This window comes from Scyliorhinus torazame, chromosome 2 (assembly GCF_047496885.1).
Source record: "Scyliorhinus torazame isolate Kashiwa2021f chromosome 2, sScyTor2.1, whole genome shotgun sequence".
Taxonomy (NCBI): Eukaryota; Metazoa; Chordata; class Chondrichthyes; order Carcharhiniformes; family Scyliorhinidae; genus Scyliorhinus; species Scyliorhinus torazame.
This window is the reverse complement of record NC_092708.1, coordinates 331,062,021-331,077,422: the sequence shown is the minus strand read 5'-3', so window position 1 is coordinate 331,077,422 and position 15,402 is coordinate 331,062,021. Positions and strand designations below refer to the sequence as shown.

The 15,402-nt window shown below is 49.5% G+C and overlaps 1 protein-coding gene across 2 annotated transcripts in view; it reads right to left on the bottom strand.

Annotated features, from left to right (window-relative positions):
• LOC140401865 (uncharacterized) overlaps positions 1–15,402 on the bottom strand; it is a 180,980-nt gene that overhangs the window by 53,876 nt on the left and 111,702 nt on the right. For both annotated transcript variants that reach the window (XM_072489824.1, XM_072489825.1), the window contains exons 2-3: positions 4,374–4,426; positions 2,351–2,455 (exon numbers count right to left, since the gene is read on the bottom strand). In XM_072489824.1, the coding sequence (XP_072345925.1) occupies positions 2,351–2,455; positions 4,374–4,426 (158 nt within the window). The remainder of the gene's footprint in view (positions 1–2,350; positions 2,456–4,373; positions 4,427–15,402) is intronic.

Below are 15,402 nucleotides of genomic sequence, written 5' to 3'. Positions count from 1 at the left end.
TCACGTGAGTCCACCCCCTCCCCCCCCCCCCCCGTCCACCCCCTGTCTTTCAATATTTTTAAGGTGGGGTAGATAGACTCTTGATAAGCAAGGGGAATGATATGTTTTTGTGGGTAGGTAGGATGCAGATTTGAGGTTGCTATCAGTTCTACCACAATCTCATTAAATTTCTAGAACCAATGAACACAGCAGTGTAAAGTAGGATGTATAAAGAAAAACCTGTGAAAAAATGTAATTCTTTGATGACTTTTCTTTATTCTAACAATATTGCTATTCATTCAGGCCGTTTGAAGTTTCAAAACCCACAAGCCACAAACACGTGAAAGCACTTGACCTAAGTAAACAAACATTGTGATATTGTCCTCAGAGAGCCAGAGCTGTCAAGGTTCCCTTTGGAGTGCAGGTGTTCATAGATCATAGATCATATCATAGAATTTACAGTGCAGAAGGAGGCCATTCGGCTCATCGAGTCTGCACCGGCTCTTGGAAAGAGCACCCTACCCAAGGTCAACACCGCCACCCTATCCCCATAACCTAGTAACCCCACCCAACACTAAGGGCAATTTTGGACACTAAGGGCAATTTATCATGGCCAATCCACCTAACCTGCACATCTTTGGACTGTGGGAGGAAACCCACGCACACACGGGGTTCTATTATTCTAATAAATTTCTGAGCTTTCAGACAAGCCTCAGTATGTGGTCTGGGAACATAGGAGGTTGGGTCATAGGTAGAAGTGCAGAGCTTAGCAGAGGGGTATGAGGGGCCTGAGGGCATGGGTGGGGGCATGACATAGCATAGGTGGGGGATGGGGAGTGTTTGGAGGGTGAAGGGACTGTGAGGAGTGAGGGATGGAAGGCCTTTGTGTTTTTATTCCCCTGGGACAAACAGCACTGAAATTCACCTCAACACCAGGCAGTCCCTGTGGGTGCCTCTGCACTTCTTCCCGGGTCGGCTGGTCCAACTCCAGGCCGCAACTGTGTCTGAACAATGAAGATCCTGCTTGGGCGGGCACTTTTTCCCCCAAAGCATGAGGGCCGAGCTGGGAATTCACCCAACTCTCCCGCCCCACCTCGAGGATGAAAATCCAGGCTACTGTTTCCCGTAACTGAAGAGTCAGTAACCAGAGAAGACAAAAGGTAATTGGTAAAATAACAGAAGCAACATAAGAATAAAAACTCTTGCAGTGAATTGTCATGAAGTAGAATGCACAGTCTGGCTGATAGAAATATTCAAAATTGAGTTGGATGAATACTTGATAGGGATAATTTTGTATGACCATGTGGAAATAGCAGGGAAGTGGGACTAGCTGGATAGCTCTTTCAAAGAGTTGGTATCAGCACAATGGGCTAAATGGTCTCCTTCTGTGTTATATAATTCTGTACACCTATACAAAAGAAAAAAGGCACAATTTAATGACCACGTTGCACCCGAAAGACAGATGGCCGTGGCACAGGCTGGCGATAAAAGCAGGGACACCCCGCTCCCGGGATTTACTCAGCTCACAGCGCCTTGCAAGATCTAACGCGATCTTGCGTGACGCTGTGATCTAAATCCCGCCCATTATTGGCGGGATCACTTTTTAGCACATCTAAAAATGTTAGCAAATTTAAAAATGGCTTCCCAATCTTTTGCTACAATGAGGTGCTCCAGCGAGCAGAGCTCCTCAGTGTACAAAACGGGGCGATGTGCAACCTCGGCCGCGGGTTCCCCATTGAGGCCCCTTATCTAACATGAGTCACGTTTTGTCGCTTCGTGTTTCTCGGCACTGCGAACGCCAGGAAACATGCGGCTAAACGCGTTCGCTATGGGACTTTGTTCCCATTTAGTTAAATCCCGCCCAAAATCTGAAACACAATCATATCAGTCTTTATTCTAATTGAATAAATTAATCTAATTGCCAAGAGTGCAAGCAAAGTAATTTCTAAAAATGTCGTGCCGGGTTTTAAAAATGTAGGATTCGGGAAGACCCCACTTCCCAGGGTGAAAATTGAGTCTAACTAAGGTGGATCCGCTGAGTATGGGAATTTCCTAACTTCAGCTCCCACTTTGGAAATCCAGCCGTTCTTTCTGGATGACAGAGTGAGCTTTAGTTTCAAACAGGTAAAAACACATCAGTGCAAAACAATTCCAGGATTCAGCTTGATCGGGACAGGGTGGTCTGGGTGGGATTCAGAGAATTCCACAATCTGCGATTCCCAGATGGAGTGACGTTCACAGAAAACATACCTCGGGGGATAGTAGTCAGACAGCCTTTCATTTTTCATCCAATGCCAGATTGCAGATAACCCCCAGATTTTCTTTTAGCATTTTTGTTATTGTTGTTGCAACTTCTCATTTGTTTACATACCTTTTTGCCTTTGTATTCCTCTATTAATGAATAATCATATACTGGTGAGGACCCCTGAGGCCTTGGTCTAACAGTTTCTACAAATTCTGTTGGCAGCTCACATACCTGTGAGAGAAGGAATTACAAATGAAATCAATACTTTTAAATGAAATATTAACTTAGCCTAAAAAAATAAAACCTCAATATAACATTTTATAATGAGCTTATAAGCCGAATCTTGAAATGGATTCCTTCAAGCGAAACATTTATATTTTACAATGGAATAGAAATGAACGTTCCACTTATTGACACTATTCTGCTTGCATCAATGTTTTTAAGTTTACCAGCCATCGCAACACTTTGTACTAAGATCTAAATGTTAAAGATTTAATATACTAATGGCTGAATGTAACACAATCGAGCAATACTATTATGGATATTTGTTCAATGAATGTGATACAATCAAATTAGAAAGGTTTCTTCAATTTTTGGTTTCAGATTTTACCATGAAATTCCATGACAGTGCATTTAATAAATCCTAAGTTTCATTTTGAAAACTACTTCAAAGATCCAGTGTACTACACAGACCTCCAATAAAAGCAACAGACTGTATTCACCGTTTTTGAGGTTAAGTGTTGATGTCAGCAGAGGAGCTGTGGCGTTTTACGATGGAAAAATGGGTGCTGAGCCCTCACCGATCCTGCGACCGGTTAGGGGCTAGCAGCCGTACCGTGTGAAACACCTGGGCCGTCATTCTCCGACCCCCCGCCGGGTCGGAGAATGGCCGTTGGCCGCCGTGAATCCCGCCCCCGCCGAAGTCTCCGCTCCCGGAGATTGGGCGGGGGCGGGAATCCGGCCGCGCCGATTGGCGGGACCCCCCGCTGGATTCTCCGGCCCGGATTGCCGAAGTCCCGCCCAGGAATTGCCTGTCCCGCCGACGTAAATCAAACCTGGTATTTACCGGCGGGACCAGGCGGCGTGGGCGGGCTCCGGGGTACGGGGGGGGTGCGCGGGGCGATCTGACCACGGGAGGTGCCCCCCGGTGGCCTGGCCCGCGATCGGGGCCCACCGATCCGCGGGCGGGCCTGTGCCGTGGGGGCACTCTTTCCCTTCCGCCTCCGCCACGGCCTCCACCATGGCGGAGGCGGAAGAGACTCTCCCCACTGCGCATGCGCGGGAAACTGACAGCGGCCGCTGACGCTCCCGCGCATGCGCTGGGAAACTGACAGCGGCCGCGGACGCTCCCGCGCATGCGCCGCATTTCCGCGCCAGCTGGCGGGGAAACAAACGCCATTTCCGCCAGCTGGCGGGGCGGAAATCCCTCCGGCGTCGGCCTAGCCCCTCAATGTTGGGGCTCGGCCCCCAAAGATGCGGAGCATTCCGCACCTTTGGGCCGGCGCGATGCCCGTCTGATTAGCGCCGGCTTTGGCGCCAGTCGGCGGGCATCCCGCCGTTGGGGGAGAATTTCGCCCCTGGCTCCCACGAGATAAACGCCTGGAGAATGGCCGGGCCCGTGGCCGTGCATGCGCACGGCGACGACCTGCAACGGTCGTGCCGTAAAACATGGCGCCGGCCGTGTACGGACCCGAACTGCCAAATACTACCCCCCTGGCCACCTCCCACCAGGCTCCCAGCCCTCGCGGAATCCCCCTCGGCCAGCAGCATGGCTCCCGGCTGACTGTGACGGCACTGGACACAGTCCGCAGCCGCCATGCCGGGTTCCCGACCGCTGAGACCACAAGTGAACATCGGCGGTGAACGTCGGGAACTCGGCCCATCGGCAGCGGTGAATCGCAGAGGCCCCGGAGAATGAGGGTTAGCCCGCTAATGATATTCCAACGGTGCTTGAATACCGTGCATCGAGCGCCGCATTTATGCTATTTTTGGGCCGCCAGAGGAACCCGATTTAGCGTTAAACACCGCCTACTGCGTCGGAGGCTATTCTCCGCCCAATTGCGATTTTGCCGTCGGCCACTCGTAAATCCCGCCCAACATATTCAGCCCAAAATTGTATTTCACAGATTTTTAAAAATGCATTACTTACAGAATCACGCTCCCCAGGCTCTGCCTCAGCCTCTTTTAAACACTGGACTGAACCTACAAAAGGATTAAAATAAATGGTACTTAATAATTGCATATCATAGAGCAAAAACTGCACAAATACTTCAAAATTCTGGCTACGTAGCCTCTGATATTCCATGCAAGTAATTAAACATGCCTTGCTGTTAATATGGTCACTGATTCCAAGATGATAAATTTACCAGGCAAGAACAAGTTATGTCATATTTAGAACAATGAGTACAATCTGTTCTCGCCATCATACAGTAAAACATCTCCCTAAGTGTATGGTTGCTGGAAGCTATTTCTGATTATTACAATGGTAGCTATTTTTTGACCTCAGAACAAAAGGCTGAGGGTAATCTTAAAATAATACATAAGCGCATTATCAGTGGAGAAGAATTACTCCGAGGTAAAGGTGTACTTTGCTTTGACAGTATAATCAGTTTGTTTTGGCACAATGACCAACAGTAACACAAGCTCAATCCAATTCAATGTGATTTGGATTGTGTCAGCCAAAGGATTTTTTTAAAACACATACTATGCAGAAGTGTAAGATCTATCAAAAAAGCATGGTTGTTGGTATAAAGCCTTTGTAAATGAGCCAGTATTAGAGCACCCAACAAAATGAATGTTGTTGTGGAAGTTGGTGAACATTGATCATTGTCATTTTCTAAGTAGCTTTCAACTTGTCAAATTGGCTAGATTTTATAAGTTGTGAGAACACTTCTTTCACCAAACGCATTTCATTACACAGCTACTTTACAATAACTTTCCAAAAACACCTGCACTACAGTCACAGACTGTTATTCTAAAACTGTGCGAAGAAGGGACGTGCACTGTACTCCGATTGACAGGATGTTCAAATGTTGACGAGCGATCGGAATTGAGGTCTGGTCTGGTCATGAAATTTGGCAGGACTTCAGACCAAATCCCTTGGGTGCACACCACCAATTACTGCCCCCCGCCCCCCCCCCCCTCCCCTTCATGGATTGAGCTCAGGAAAATCTATTGTGTCGGGTTTTCACCATTGAATTCTAAGCGTGGCACTTTTGTCTGCTCGAAAAAAGGCAACTAATGGGCCGTGAGCAGGGACAAACATTGGAACTCTATGGATTGAAAATTCAAAGACCTAATTGTGGAGATCCAGGATATCAGTGTTGTCCAGAACATAGACCAAAGAGAGGTCTTGCATTTCTGTACTTCCTTCATGATTCGTGGATATCACAAAGCACTGTTGAAGTGTAGCTACTGTATTGATTGGGAAGCACAGCAGCACCATCTAGTCCCACAAACAGCAAGCAGATTACCTGTTTTAGTGATGTTGGTTGAGGAATAAATAAATATTGGTCAGGAGACCAGGAGACAAGTCTCCCACTATTGTGCAAATAGTACTGCTAGCTCTTACCAATCCCCCCCCTGGCCAGCACACATAGACACAGCATTTGCTTCCACTCTCTCACAGGAGAGTAGGTTGATTCAACACTAAACCAGCCCCATTTCGCAAAGGCCTCAATGGAAGAGCTGCATTGGAAAGTCTGGCTGGTGTCTGCAGCTCACATGCTTTCATGGAAATAAGGCTCAAACACAATTGGAAACAAGCCCTTGACCAACACCTGCCTGGCGCACGTTCCAAGTAAAACCACATATTCAGCTATCGATTTCATATGTGTGAAATCTAGGCTAGGGCATACCATTTTGGGGCGTATTATCGTGAAGGAGGTGGGAAGCTCAAGCTGGGAATCATCTCGACCCAACAGATCTGCCTCTTTTAAAAGTGTTGCACCCACCTCTAGCCCTCACCCCTCACACCCCCATTACCTCTCCATATCTCCCTCTATGCCCTACACCCCTTCTATGCCTCCTTTTTCCCATGCCTCCTCTATGCCTCCATGACCCCTCTCTGCCCCATGCCCCCTCTATGCCCCATGCTCCATCCATGTCCCCTCATATATCCCATGTCTCTTCTATGACACCCAGGCCCTTTTACATCACACCAATTCCCCTTCCATACCCCTGCATCCTCCATGTCCTCCCATTGAAGAGGCATGGAGGTAATGGAAGTCATATGGAAGGAATTTAGGGGCATGGGAGAAATGAGGGGGCATATAGGCGCAGGTCGGACATGGGGGATTTGAAGGGGAGATGGTCAGACCATTTAAACTCCCCTGTCAGAAGGGTCCCAAATACAGTCTATGGTTCATGATTCTCCCAAGGAGCTGTGAACCATGAGTTGTGTGGAAGCTGGCGAGACATCAAAAGAATTGCAGGGACAGGGTTAGGAGATACCCATCCCAGCAATGGTGCCTGCCGGATCAGAAATGCAGCATGCAAGCTCTCTCCACACACCCTTTCCCCGGCTGACAGAATTTCCCAGAAACTGGAATAGGGTGGGGATTCCAGAATCGCATCCTGCCATCATTTCTAATATCTCCGGAGACAACACCACTCGCAAAAATGCATGCCCGTGTCTTAGAAAACAAAAGTCCTTAGCAACTGAATAGTATTTTCCACTTTGCTAGAATAATAGATCACTGCTTAATAGATGCAGACTTTCATTCCATTTATAGATCCATAGCATTTATAGTTACTGAATTCAAGGCTTTTTACAGACATAAAATGCAAAGCATATCCTGTTCAAAAACAAATTGAAGCATTTCCTGTCACAGTTTTTCATGAGTCTGAATAGACCATTTAGAGGCTGAACCACTAGAATCAATTACCTCTATGGCCTGTGAATCATGGGCCGGCTATTCGAGCTCAGCACTGCTATCTAAGACATCAGGTTGCCTAATAGTGTGCCTACCATCCATACATATTGTGTAGTTTGAGTTTAGGGCTTATTTTGATTAACTGGAGGGTTACAAGCTGCAATGCATAGATGCAACAAAGGGCAGGCCTGCACTGTGATGTGTTGGGTGTTCTGGATCACATACAGGTCACCAACACTTGAAATAGTGCAACACTATTTTATTGAATCATTAACTGTTTAACATACTCAGACTGTGGGTTAATATGATACTAGCTGTAACTAAAGACCGTTGCCTTGTCCTAACCAGTCGATGCACTCAGCACATGGTGAATGTCTGTGATACTGGCTGTGAGCTCCGTCCTCCTAGCTAGCTGCAACTCGAATGAGCGGGAACTCTGATGCCCCCTGTCTTTATAGTGTGTGCGCTCTAACTGGTGATTGGCTGCGGTGTTGTGTGTGTTGATTGGTCCCACTGTGTGTCCATCAGTGTGTGTGTGTCTGCACCATGATATACTGGTGTATATTGTGACATCCCCCCTTTTCTAAAAAATGTACCTGCGTGGCAATAAATAGTGTATGGTGAATGTTCCTGACTACGTGTGTGCAAAATATTTACAGGACTATGTACATGAGAACTAAGCTATTTACATGGGAAGGTGCCTGGTGCAGATAAACAGTATGCAACAAGAATAACGAGATGAACATTATATACAAACCACATAAACAAATCAGAAAGTTCATAAGTCCACAAAGTTCACAAATTAAGTCTCTGAGGTGGGCGACAAATTCTGGTTGACCGCCTCAAGGGTGGGTCGGCTGAGGAGCGGGCTGGACTGTGTCAGAGTGAGTAGGATGCAGAGTGACCGGAATCTCTGCATAGTCCAGGTCAGGGTCAACAGGAGGGCGTGGCAATGGTGGAGGATCATGTAGCGAGCGCAGAAGGAGACGAAGGGCACGTCGATTGCGGCGCAGAATGGAGCCATCCGGTAGACGAACCAGGAACGAGCGGGGGGCCACCTGCCGAAGGACAACAGCAGTTGCAGACTAGCCACCATCTGAAAGATGGATGCGGACGTTGTCATCTGGAGCCAGAGCAGGGGGATCAGCTGTCCAAGCGTCATGAGCCGCCTTGTGCTGTGCACGAGACAGCTGCATCCGTCGAAGGACCGGAACGTGGTCGAGGTCTGGGACATGAATGGACGGCACCGTCGTCCTCAGGGTGCGACCCATGAGCAGCTGGACTGGCGACAGGCCAGTGGACAGTGGGGCAGAGCAATAGGCCAGCAAGGCGAGGTAGAAATCGGACCCAGCATCGGCAGCCTTGCAGAGGAGTTGTTTGACTATGTGGACGCCCTTCTCCGCTTTGCCGTTGGATTGGGGGTACAGGGGACTGGATGTCACATGTGCAAAGTTGGACCATTCCTGGCTTGCGAAACAGGGGCTATTGTCTGACATCACCGTGAGTGGGATGCCGTGTCGAGCAAAGGTGTCCTTACAGGCACGGATGACTGCAGACGATGCAATGTTGTGCAAGCGTATCACCTCCGGGTAATTTGAAAAGTAGTCCACAATCAGGACATAGTCCCTGCCCAGCACGTGGAACAGGTCGTTGGCCACCTTGGTCCAAGGGGACGTGACCAACTCATGGGGCTGTAGGGTCTCACGTGGTTGGGCCGGCTGGAAGCGCTGACAGGTGGGGCAGTTGAGCACTGTGTTGGCGATGTCATCATTAATGCCGGGCCAGTACACTGCCTCTCGGGCCCGTCGGCGGCACTTTTCCACACCAAGATGGCCCTCGTGCAGCTGTTCCAGGACGAGCTGGCGCATGCTATACGGGATGACAATGCGGTCCAGTTTCAGGAGAACACCGTCTACTACCGCCAGATCACCTCTGACGTTATAGAACTGAGGGCATGGGCCCTTGAGCCACCCGTCTGTTAGGTGGCGCACGACACGCTGTAGCAAAGGATCAGCCGCCGTCTCGCGGTGAATTTGGACGAGGCGTTCATCCGTAGCAGGTAGATTGGAGGCCACGAAGGCCACATGGGCGTCAAACTGGCAGACGAATCCCGCTGGGTCACACGGAGTGTTGACTGCCCTCGAGAGTGCGTCGGCAATGATGAGGTCTTTGCCTCCAGTGTATACCAGCTGGAACTCGTATCGCCGGAGCTTGAGAAGAATACGCTGGAGGTGAGGCGTCATGTTGTTCAAGTCTTTCTGTATTATATTGATCAGCGGGCGATGGTCGGTCTCGACGGTGAATTGAGGAAGTCCGTACACATAATCGTGAAACTTAACCACACCGGTCAGAAGGCCCAGGCACTCCTTTTCTATCTGCGCGTAGCGCTGTTCCGTGGGGGTCATGGCACGTGACGCATATGCAACGGGGGCCCATGATGAGGCCTCATCGCGTTGCAGGAGCACTGCCCCAATGCCAGATTGGGTGGTAACGGTCGAAATTTTGGTCTCTTTTGCTGGATCAAAGAAAGCTAAGACCGGGGCCGCGGTGAGTTTGGTTTTGAGTTCTCTCCATTCGTGCCCATGGGCAGGAAGCCATTGGAAGTCTGTCGTCTTCCTGACCAGGTTCCTGAGAGCCGTGGTATGAGAGGCGAGGTTAGGGATGAACTTCCCTAAAACGTTGACCATGCCCAGAAACCGGAGGACCGCCTTCTTGTCCTCTGGCGTTTTCATGGCTGTGATAGCAGCCACCTTGTCCGAATCTGGCCGCACACCCAACTGGGAGATGTGGTCCCCGAGGAACTTGAGTTCCGTCTGGCCAAAAGAGCATTTGGCCCTGTTGAGGCATAGGCCCTGCTCACGTATGCATTTGAACACGCACTGGAGGCGACTGACATGCTCCTGCGGGGTGGTGGACCAAATTATTATGTCGTCGACATAGACGCGAGCACCTTCAATGCCTTCCATCATTTGTTCCATGATCCTGTGGAACACTTCTGAAGCAGATATGATCCCAAACGGCATCCTGTTGTAACAATATCTACCAAAGGGGGTATTGAATGTACACAGTTTCCTGCTGGATTTGACGAGCTGGATTTGCCAGAATCCTTTCGAGGCGTCAAGTTTGATGAAGAGCTTGGCACGAGCCATCTCGCATGTGATCTCTTCACGCTTGGGAATTGGATAATGCTCCCTCATGATATTGCGATTCAGATCCTTGGGATCAATGCAAATTCTCAGCTCGTCGGAAGGCTTTTTTACACATACCATGGAACTGACCCAGTCGGTTGGTTCCATAACTCTGGAGATCACTCCTTGATCCTGGAGCCCTGCGAGGTGCATGCAACACAGGCGTGGCGTTCTGTTTGAGTAGGATCTTGTAGGTATATGGGAGCGTGCCCATGCCTTCGAAGACGTTGCGGTGCTGGTCGATGATGACGTCGAGTTGCGCTCTGAAGTCAGCGTCCTGAAATGCAGACGTGTCATCAGGAGAGAGAGAGTGCACTCTCTGAACTTGGTTCAACAGCTTGCATGCTTGCGCGCCAAGCAGGGAGTCTTTCGAGGAGCCCACGATCTCGAAAGGAAGGATGGCTTTGCGTGACCTGTGCGTCACCTCAAGTTGGCATGAGCCGCTGGCATCAATGGCATTGCCATTGTAATCCAATAGCTGGTAGGCTGATGGGAGGGTGGCTGGTTTGACACAAAAGCTTTGGAAGTCAGACCGCGCGCGCCATGAGATTGGCAGAGGCACCAGTGTCCAGGCAGAATCGTATTTGGGACCGGTTGACCGTAAGGGTGGCACACCACTTATCGTCTGGATTGATGCTGTATACCGACAGCGGCTGGTGTCTTTGCTTCGGGGACAGCCTGTTTTTTGTTACGACACCGACTCGAAAAGGCGCCTTCGAGTCCTCGGTGTCACTGCTGTGTGGGAGGTCGGAATCGGACTCGGTGACCGTGGGTTGAATTGCCCGAACATTCCTGCGAGGCTGGCTGAAGCGATAGGAATTGGCAGGCTGAGCTGCTCGGCAGAAGGCAGCATAGTGGCCAAGTCTGCCACATCGTAGGCATTGTCGAGATTTTGCAGGGCATTGCAGTTTTAAATGGGCGGAGCCACAGTTGCCGCACGTTGTAGCGTCAGCACGTTCGCTGCGCCACCGCGCATGCGCGGTGCGGTTATGCGTGGTACGCGCCTGCGCATTACGTTCCTCAACATTGCCGTCCCCTCGCTTGGTGCGCACAAGCGCGGGAGTCCGCGAAAAGCGCGCAAAATGGTCGCCCTCATCCAGGCTGAGGCCCTGGAGTTGCTCAATCACTTGGACCCGTTCCGCCTCGTGGGGACCTTGCCCCGCGTTTCAGCCGCTTGTATATGGGAATACCGACTCGTGCCGTTTTCGTGTAAGACACAGGTCTCAATGGCGGTCGCTAGGGTGAGCTGCTTTACTTTGAGGAGCTGCTGTCGTAGGGGGTCCGACTGAACACCGAAAACAATCTGGTCGCGTATCATGGAGTCGGAGGTGGGCCAGTAGTTACAGGACTGCGCAAGGATGCGGAGGTGCGTGAGAAAGGATTGGAAAGGTTCATCCTTACCCTGCAAACGCTGTTGGAACACGTAGCGCTCAAAACTTTCATTCACCTCTACGCTGCAGTGAGTGTCAAACTTGAGGAGGACCGTCTTGAACATTGTTTTATCTTCATCATCCGCAAAGGTGAGAGAATTGAAAATGTGGATGGCACGGTCCCCGGCCGTGGTTAGGAGGAGAGCAATCTTTCTGGTATCCGAGGAGCCTTCCCTGTCTGTGGCATCGAGGAAGAGCTGGAAGCGCTGTTTGAAAATCTTCCAGTTGGCCCCGAGGTTGCCGGCGATGCGGAGTGGCAGCGGCGGGCTGATGTTGTCCATGTTGCAGGATGACGGAATGCTGGCGGAAGGCAGATCGCTTGCAGGTAGGTCTAAGAAGTGCTAATATCCCTCAAGTCCTGGTATCATAATGTGTTGGGTGTTCTGGATCACACACAGGTCACCAACACTTGAAATAGTGCAACACTATTTTATTGAATCATTAACTGTTTGACATACTCAGACTGTGGGTTAATACGATACTAGCTTTATCTAAAGACCTTTGCCTTGTCCTAACCAGTCGGTGCACTCAGCACATGGTGAATGTCTGTGTTCCAGGCTGTGAGCTCTGTCCTCCTAGCTAGCTGCTACTCGAATGAGCGGGAACTCTGATGCCCCCTGTCTTTATAGTGCGTGTGCTCTAACTGGTGATTGGCTGCAGTGTTGTGTGTGTTGATTGGTCCCACTGTGTGTCCATCAGTGTGTGTCTGCACCATTATATACTGGTGTATATTATGAAACACTGGAGGCTGCAAAGCGAAGATTCACTCGATTGGGTCCCAGGCATGAGAGGGTTGTCCTATGACGAAAGGCTAAACAAATTGGGCCGGTAATGCTTAGGGTTTAGAAGAATGAAGGTGATCTCACTGAAAAGTACATAAGACTTGACATGTGGAGGTACTGAGAGGTTGTTTCCCATGATTGGGAAATCTAGAACCATGGGAACACACTTTCAGGGTAAGGAGCCAATGATATAGGAATGAGTTGAGGAGAGATTTCTTCACTCAAAAGGTTATGGTTCTTTGAAAATCTCTACTCCAAAACATTGTGGATTGTCCGCCATTGAATATATTTAGAGCTGAGAAAGACAGAGTTTTGCTCATCTAGAATCAAGGGATTTGGGGAACAGGAAAGTGGACTTGGGGCAGAAGATCAGTTCAGATCGTATTGAATAGCAGAGCAGGCTCGAGGGAGAGTGTATGGTCTGCTCCTGTTTCTTATGTACTTGTTGGAACAGAGCATTATTTAAACAGCTGTGCCTGGGATTCCCACCCAATGGTAATGTTACTGCTCTATCTGACCTTCACCAAGCAAAACTATTTTGTACTTGGCCCTTGGATGTAGTCACCATTCACCTCTACGTAATTCAGATATCTGGGGTGGGGTAGGAAATGACCACCTACTGCTAATTTTACCAATACCAAAATCAGCCACGATGAAGAAAAAAAGGAGCTCTTGGTGCTGTGTGATTCTGAGAAACCGGCCCATGAAACACTGAGGTCGAAGTTCCTCCCATCAATGGGGGAGGGGACAGGGAGACGTTCAGTGGAACATGTGATTCAAGCACATGTATTCCACAGGCATCGACTATTTATAAACATGAATGGAAAAGCTAAACTGAGAGGAATGACATTTTTACAATGGGTATTGATAGCCGACACTCCAGATCCACTAGGATACCATCAACAGTTTAACTCGTGATCTCTGATCAGCCAGATAGCAGAGCTCAGTTGGTGGAATTCCGACTGCTAACTACCTGTAACCACGTGAACCAGATTTCCTTGTCTGACTGACAAAGGGGACCTTCCTCATCCTGTGGCCTCTCAAACTCAGTGGTGCTGTTCGGGCCATCTGACTAGGTCTTCCGCAGCTGTTTGCCCGCTCCACTTCTGATGTGTTGGGTGTTCTGGATCACATACAGGTCACCAACACTTGAAATAGTGCAACACTATTTTATTGAATCATTATCTGTTTAAACATACTCAGACTGTGGGTTAACATGGTACTAGCTTTAACTAAAGACCTTTGCCTTGTCCTAACCAGTCGACGCACTCAGCACATGGTGAATGTCTGTGTTGCAGGCTGTGAGCTCTGTCCTCCTAGCTGGCTGCTACCCGAATGAGCGGGAACTCTGATGCCCCCTGTCTTTATAGTGTGTGTGCTCTCACTGGTGATTGGCTGCGGTGTTGTGTATGTTGATTGGTCCCACTGTGTGTCCATCAGTGTGTGTCTGCATCATGATATACTGGTGTATATTATGACAACTTCCACTTCTCGGTTCCCCCTCCACCATGAGGGATTTTGGTCTGCCTTATCTGTGGCCTTGACTCCTCGACACTGTGACTCATCAGCCTTGGACTTCTGCCCTTGCTCCTTGGCGTTGCCCTCCTCTCTCTCTCTCTTTCTCTCTCTGGTTTTTGGTCTCCCCAGTTTCTCCAGCCTGTGCCCTGGGCTTCAGACACAGTCCCCTCTGCTTCGATCCATACTCCAGGCCTCAGGCTCCATCCACTTCCAGCCTGCCAAGGTCACCTCTTCACAGCCCAAGGTGGTGGAAGGGGGGGGGGGAATGTCTGCCGGCGGGGACCCAGTGCCCCGAAGGGAATGCCCCACATTGGGCGCTGTCCAAATTCCAGTTTCACAACTGAAGCCGGAAGTCTGGACACCGAGGATCCCCTCAGCTCCCCGCCACTTGAGCATAAAAGACAAAACTTTGTGAAGAAAAAGGGAGAGGACTAAACAATGAAAGACTGTTGATTTCTGACGCGTCACTGGGGAGGATTAATTTCTTTATCCCTGAGCTATAGGCGTTGCCCGAGTAGAGAGCGGAGAGGAAAATTGGGCAGGAAATACTTGCATGGCCGGAACACATCTTGCCCTGTTTTATGTCAGCCAGAGAGGCTGAACGGGTTTGTTCTGAATTTACATTTTCTCATTCAAGCCTCACCAAACGCAGATTCTTTCAGTTGCTATGGCATCTGGCTGAATCGGATGAAATGTAGTTAACTCTCAATAGAGAGCATCAGTGACCTCCCTCACTCTACAGTGGACAGAAAGCTGTGAGATGTTGCAAATAGCTTCAGCTTCAGCCTGTAAAGAGGCAGGTGCATACAATCTCATGGCCACACCTTCACAGCCACTGGAAATACCAACCTTGCCGAGCGCTAACCTTCCTGTTGTGGCTGCAAGAGGTGGCAGTTGTCATGGCAGCATCCCTTTGCAAGTGCAGAGGTCTTGCATTTGTTTCTTACTGAGGTTCAGGTAGGAGAATGGCTCCCAGAACAGCCTGGGCAGACAGGGCCTCCTGCTGAGAACAATTCTCCCCCTCCTCTTCCTCACTCTTACAGCAGATCATCCTGCCCCTTGTACTTTCCGATGCTATATTCCAAGGTGAATGTCTACCAGTGTATCCAGGTCTGGGATCAACTGATTTGTGCAGGAACAAAGAACAAAGAAAAGTACAGCACAGGAACAGGCCCTTCGGCCCTCCAAACCCGTGCCGACCATGCTGCCCGACTAAACTACAATCTTCTACACTTCCTGGGTCCGTATCCCTCTAGTCCCATCCTATTCATGTATTTGTCAAGATGCCCCTTAAATGTCACTATTGTTCCTGCTTCCACCACCTCCTCCGGCAGCCATTTCCAGGCACCCACTACCCTCTGTGTAAAAAACCTGCCTCATACATCT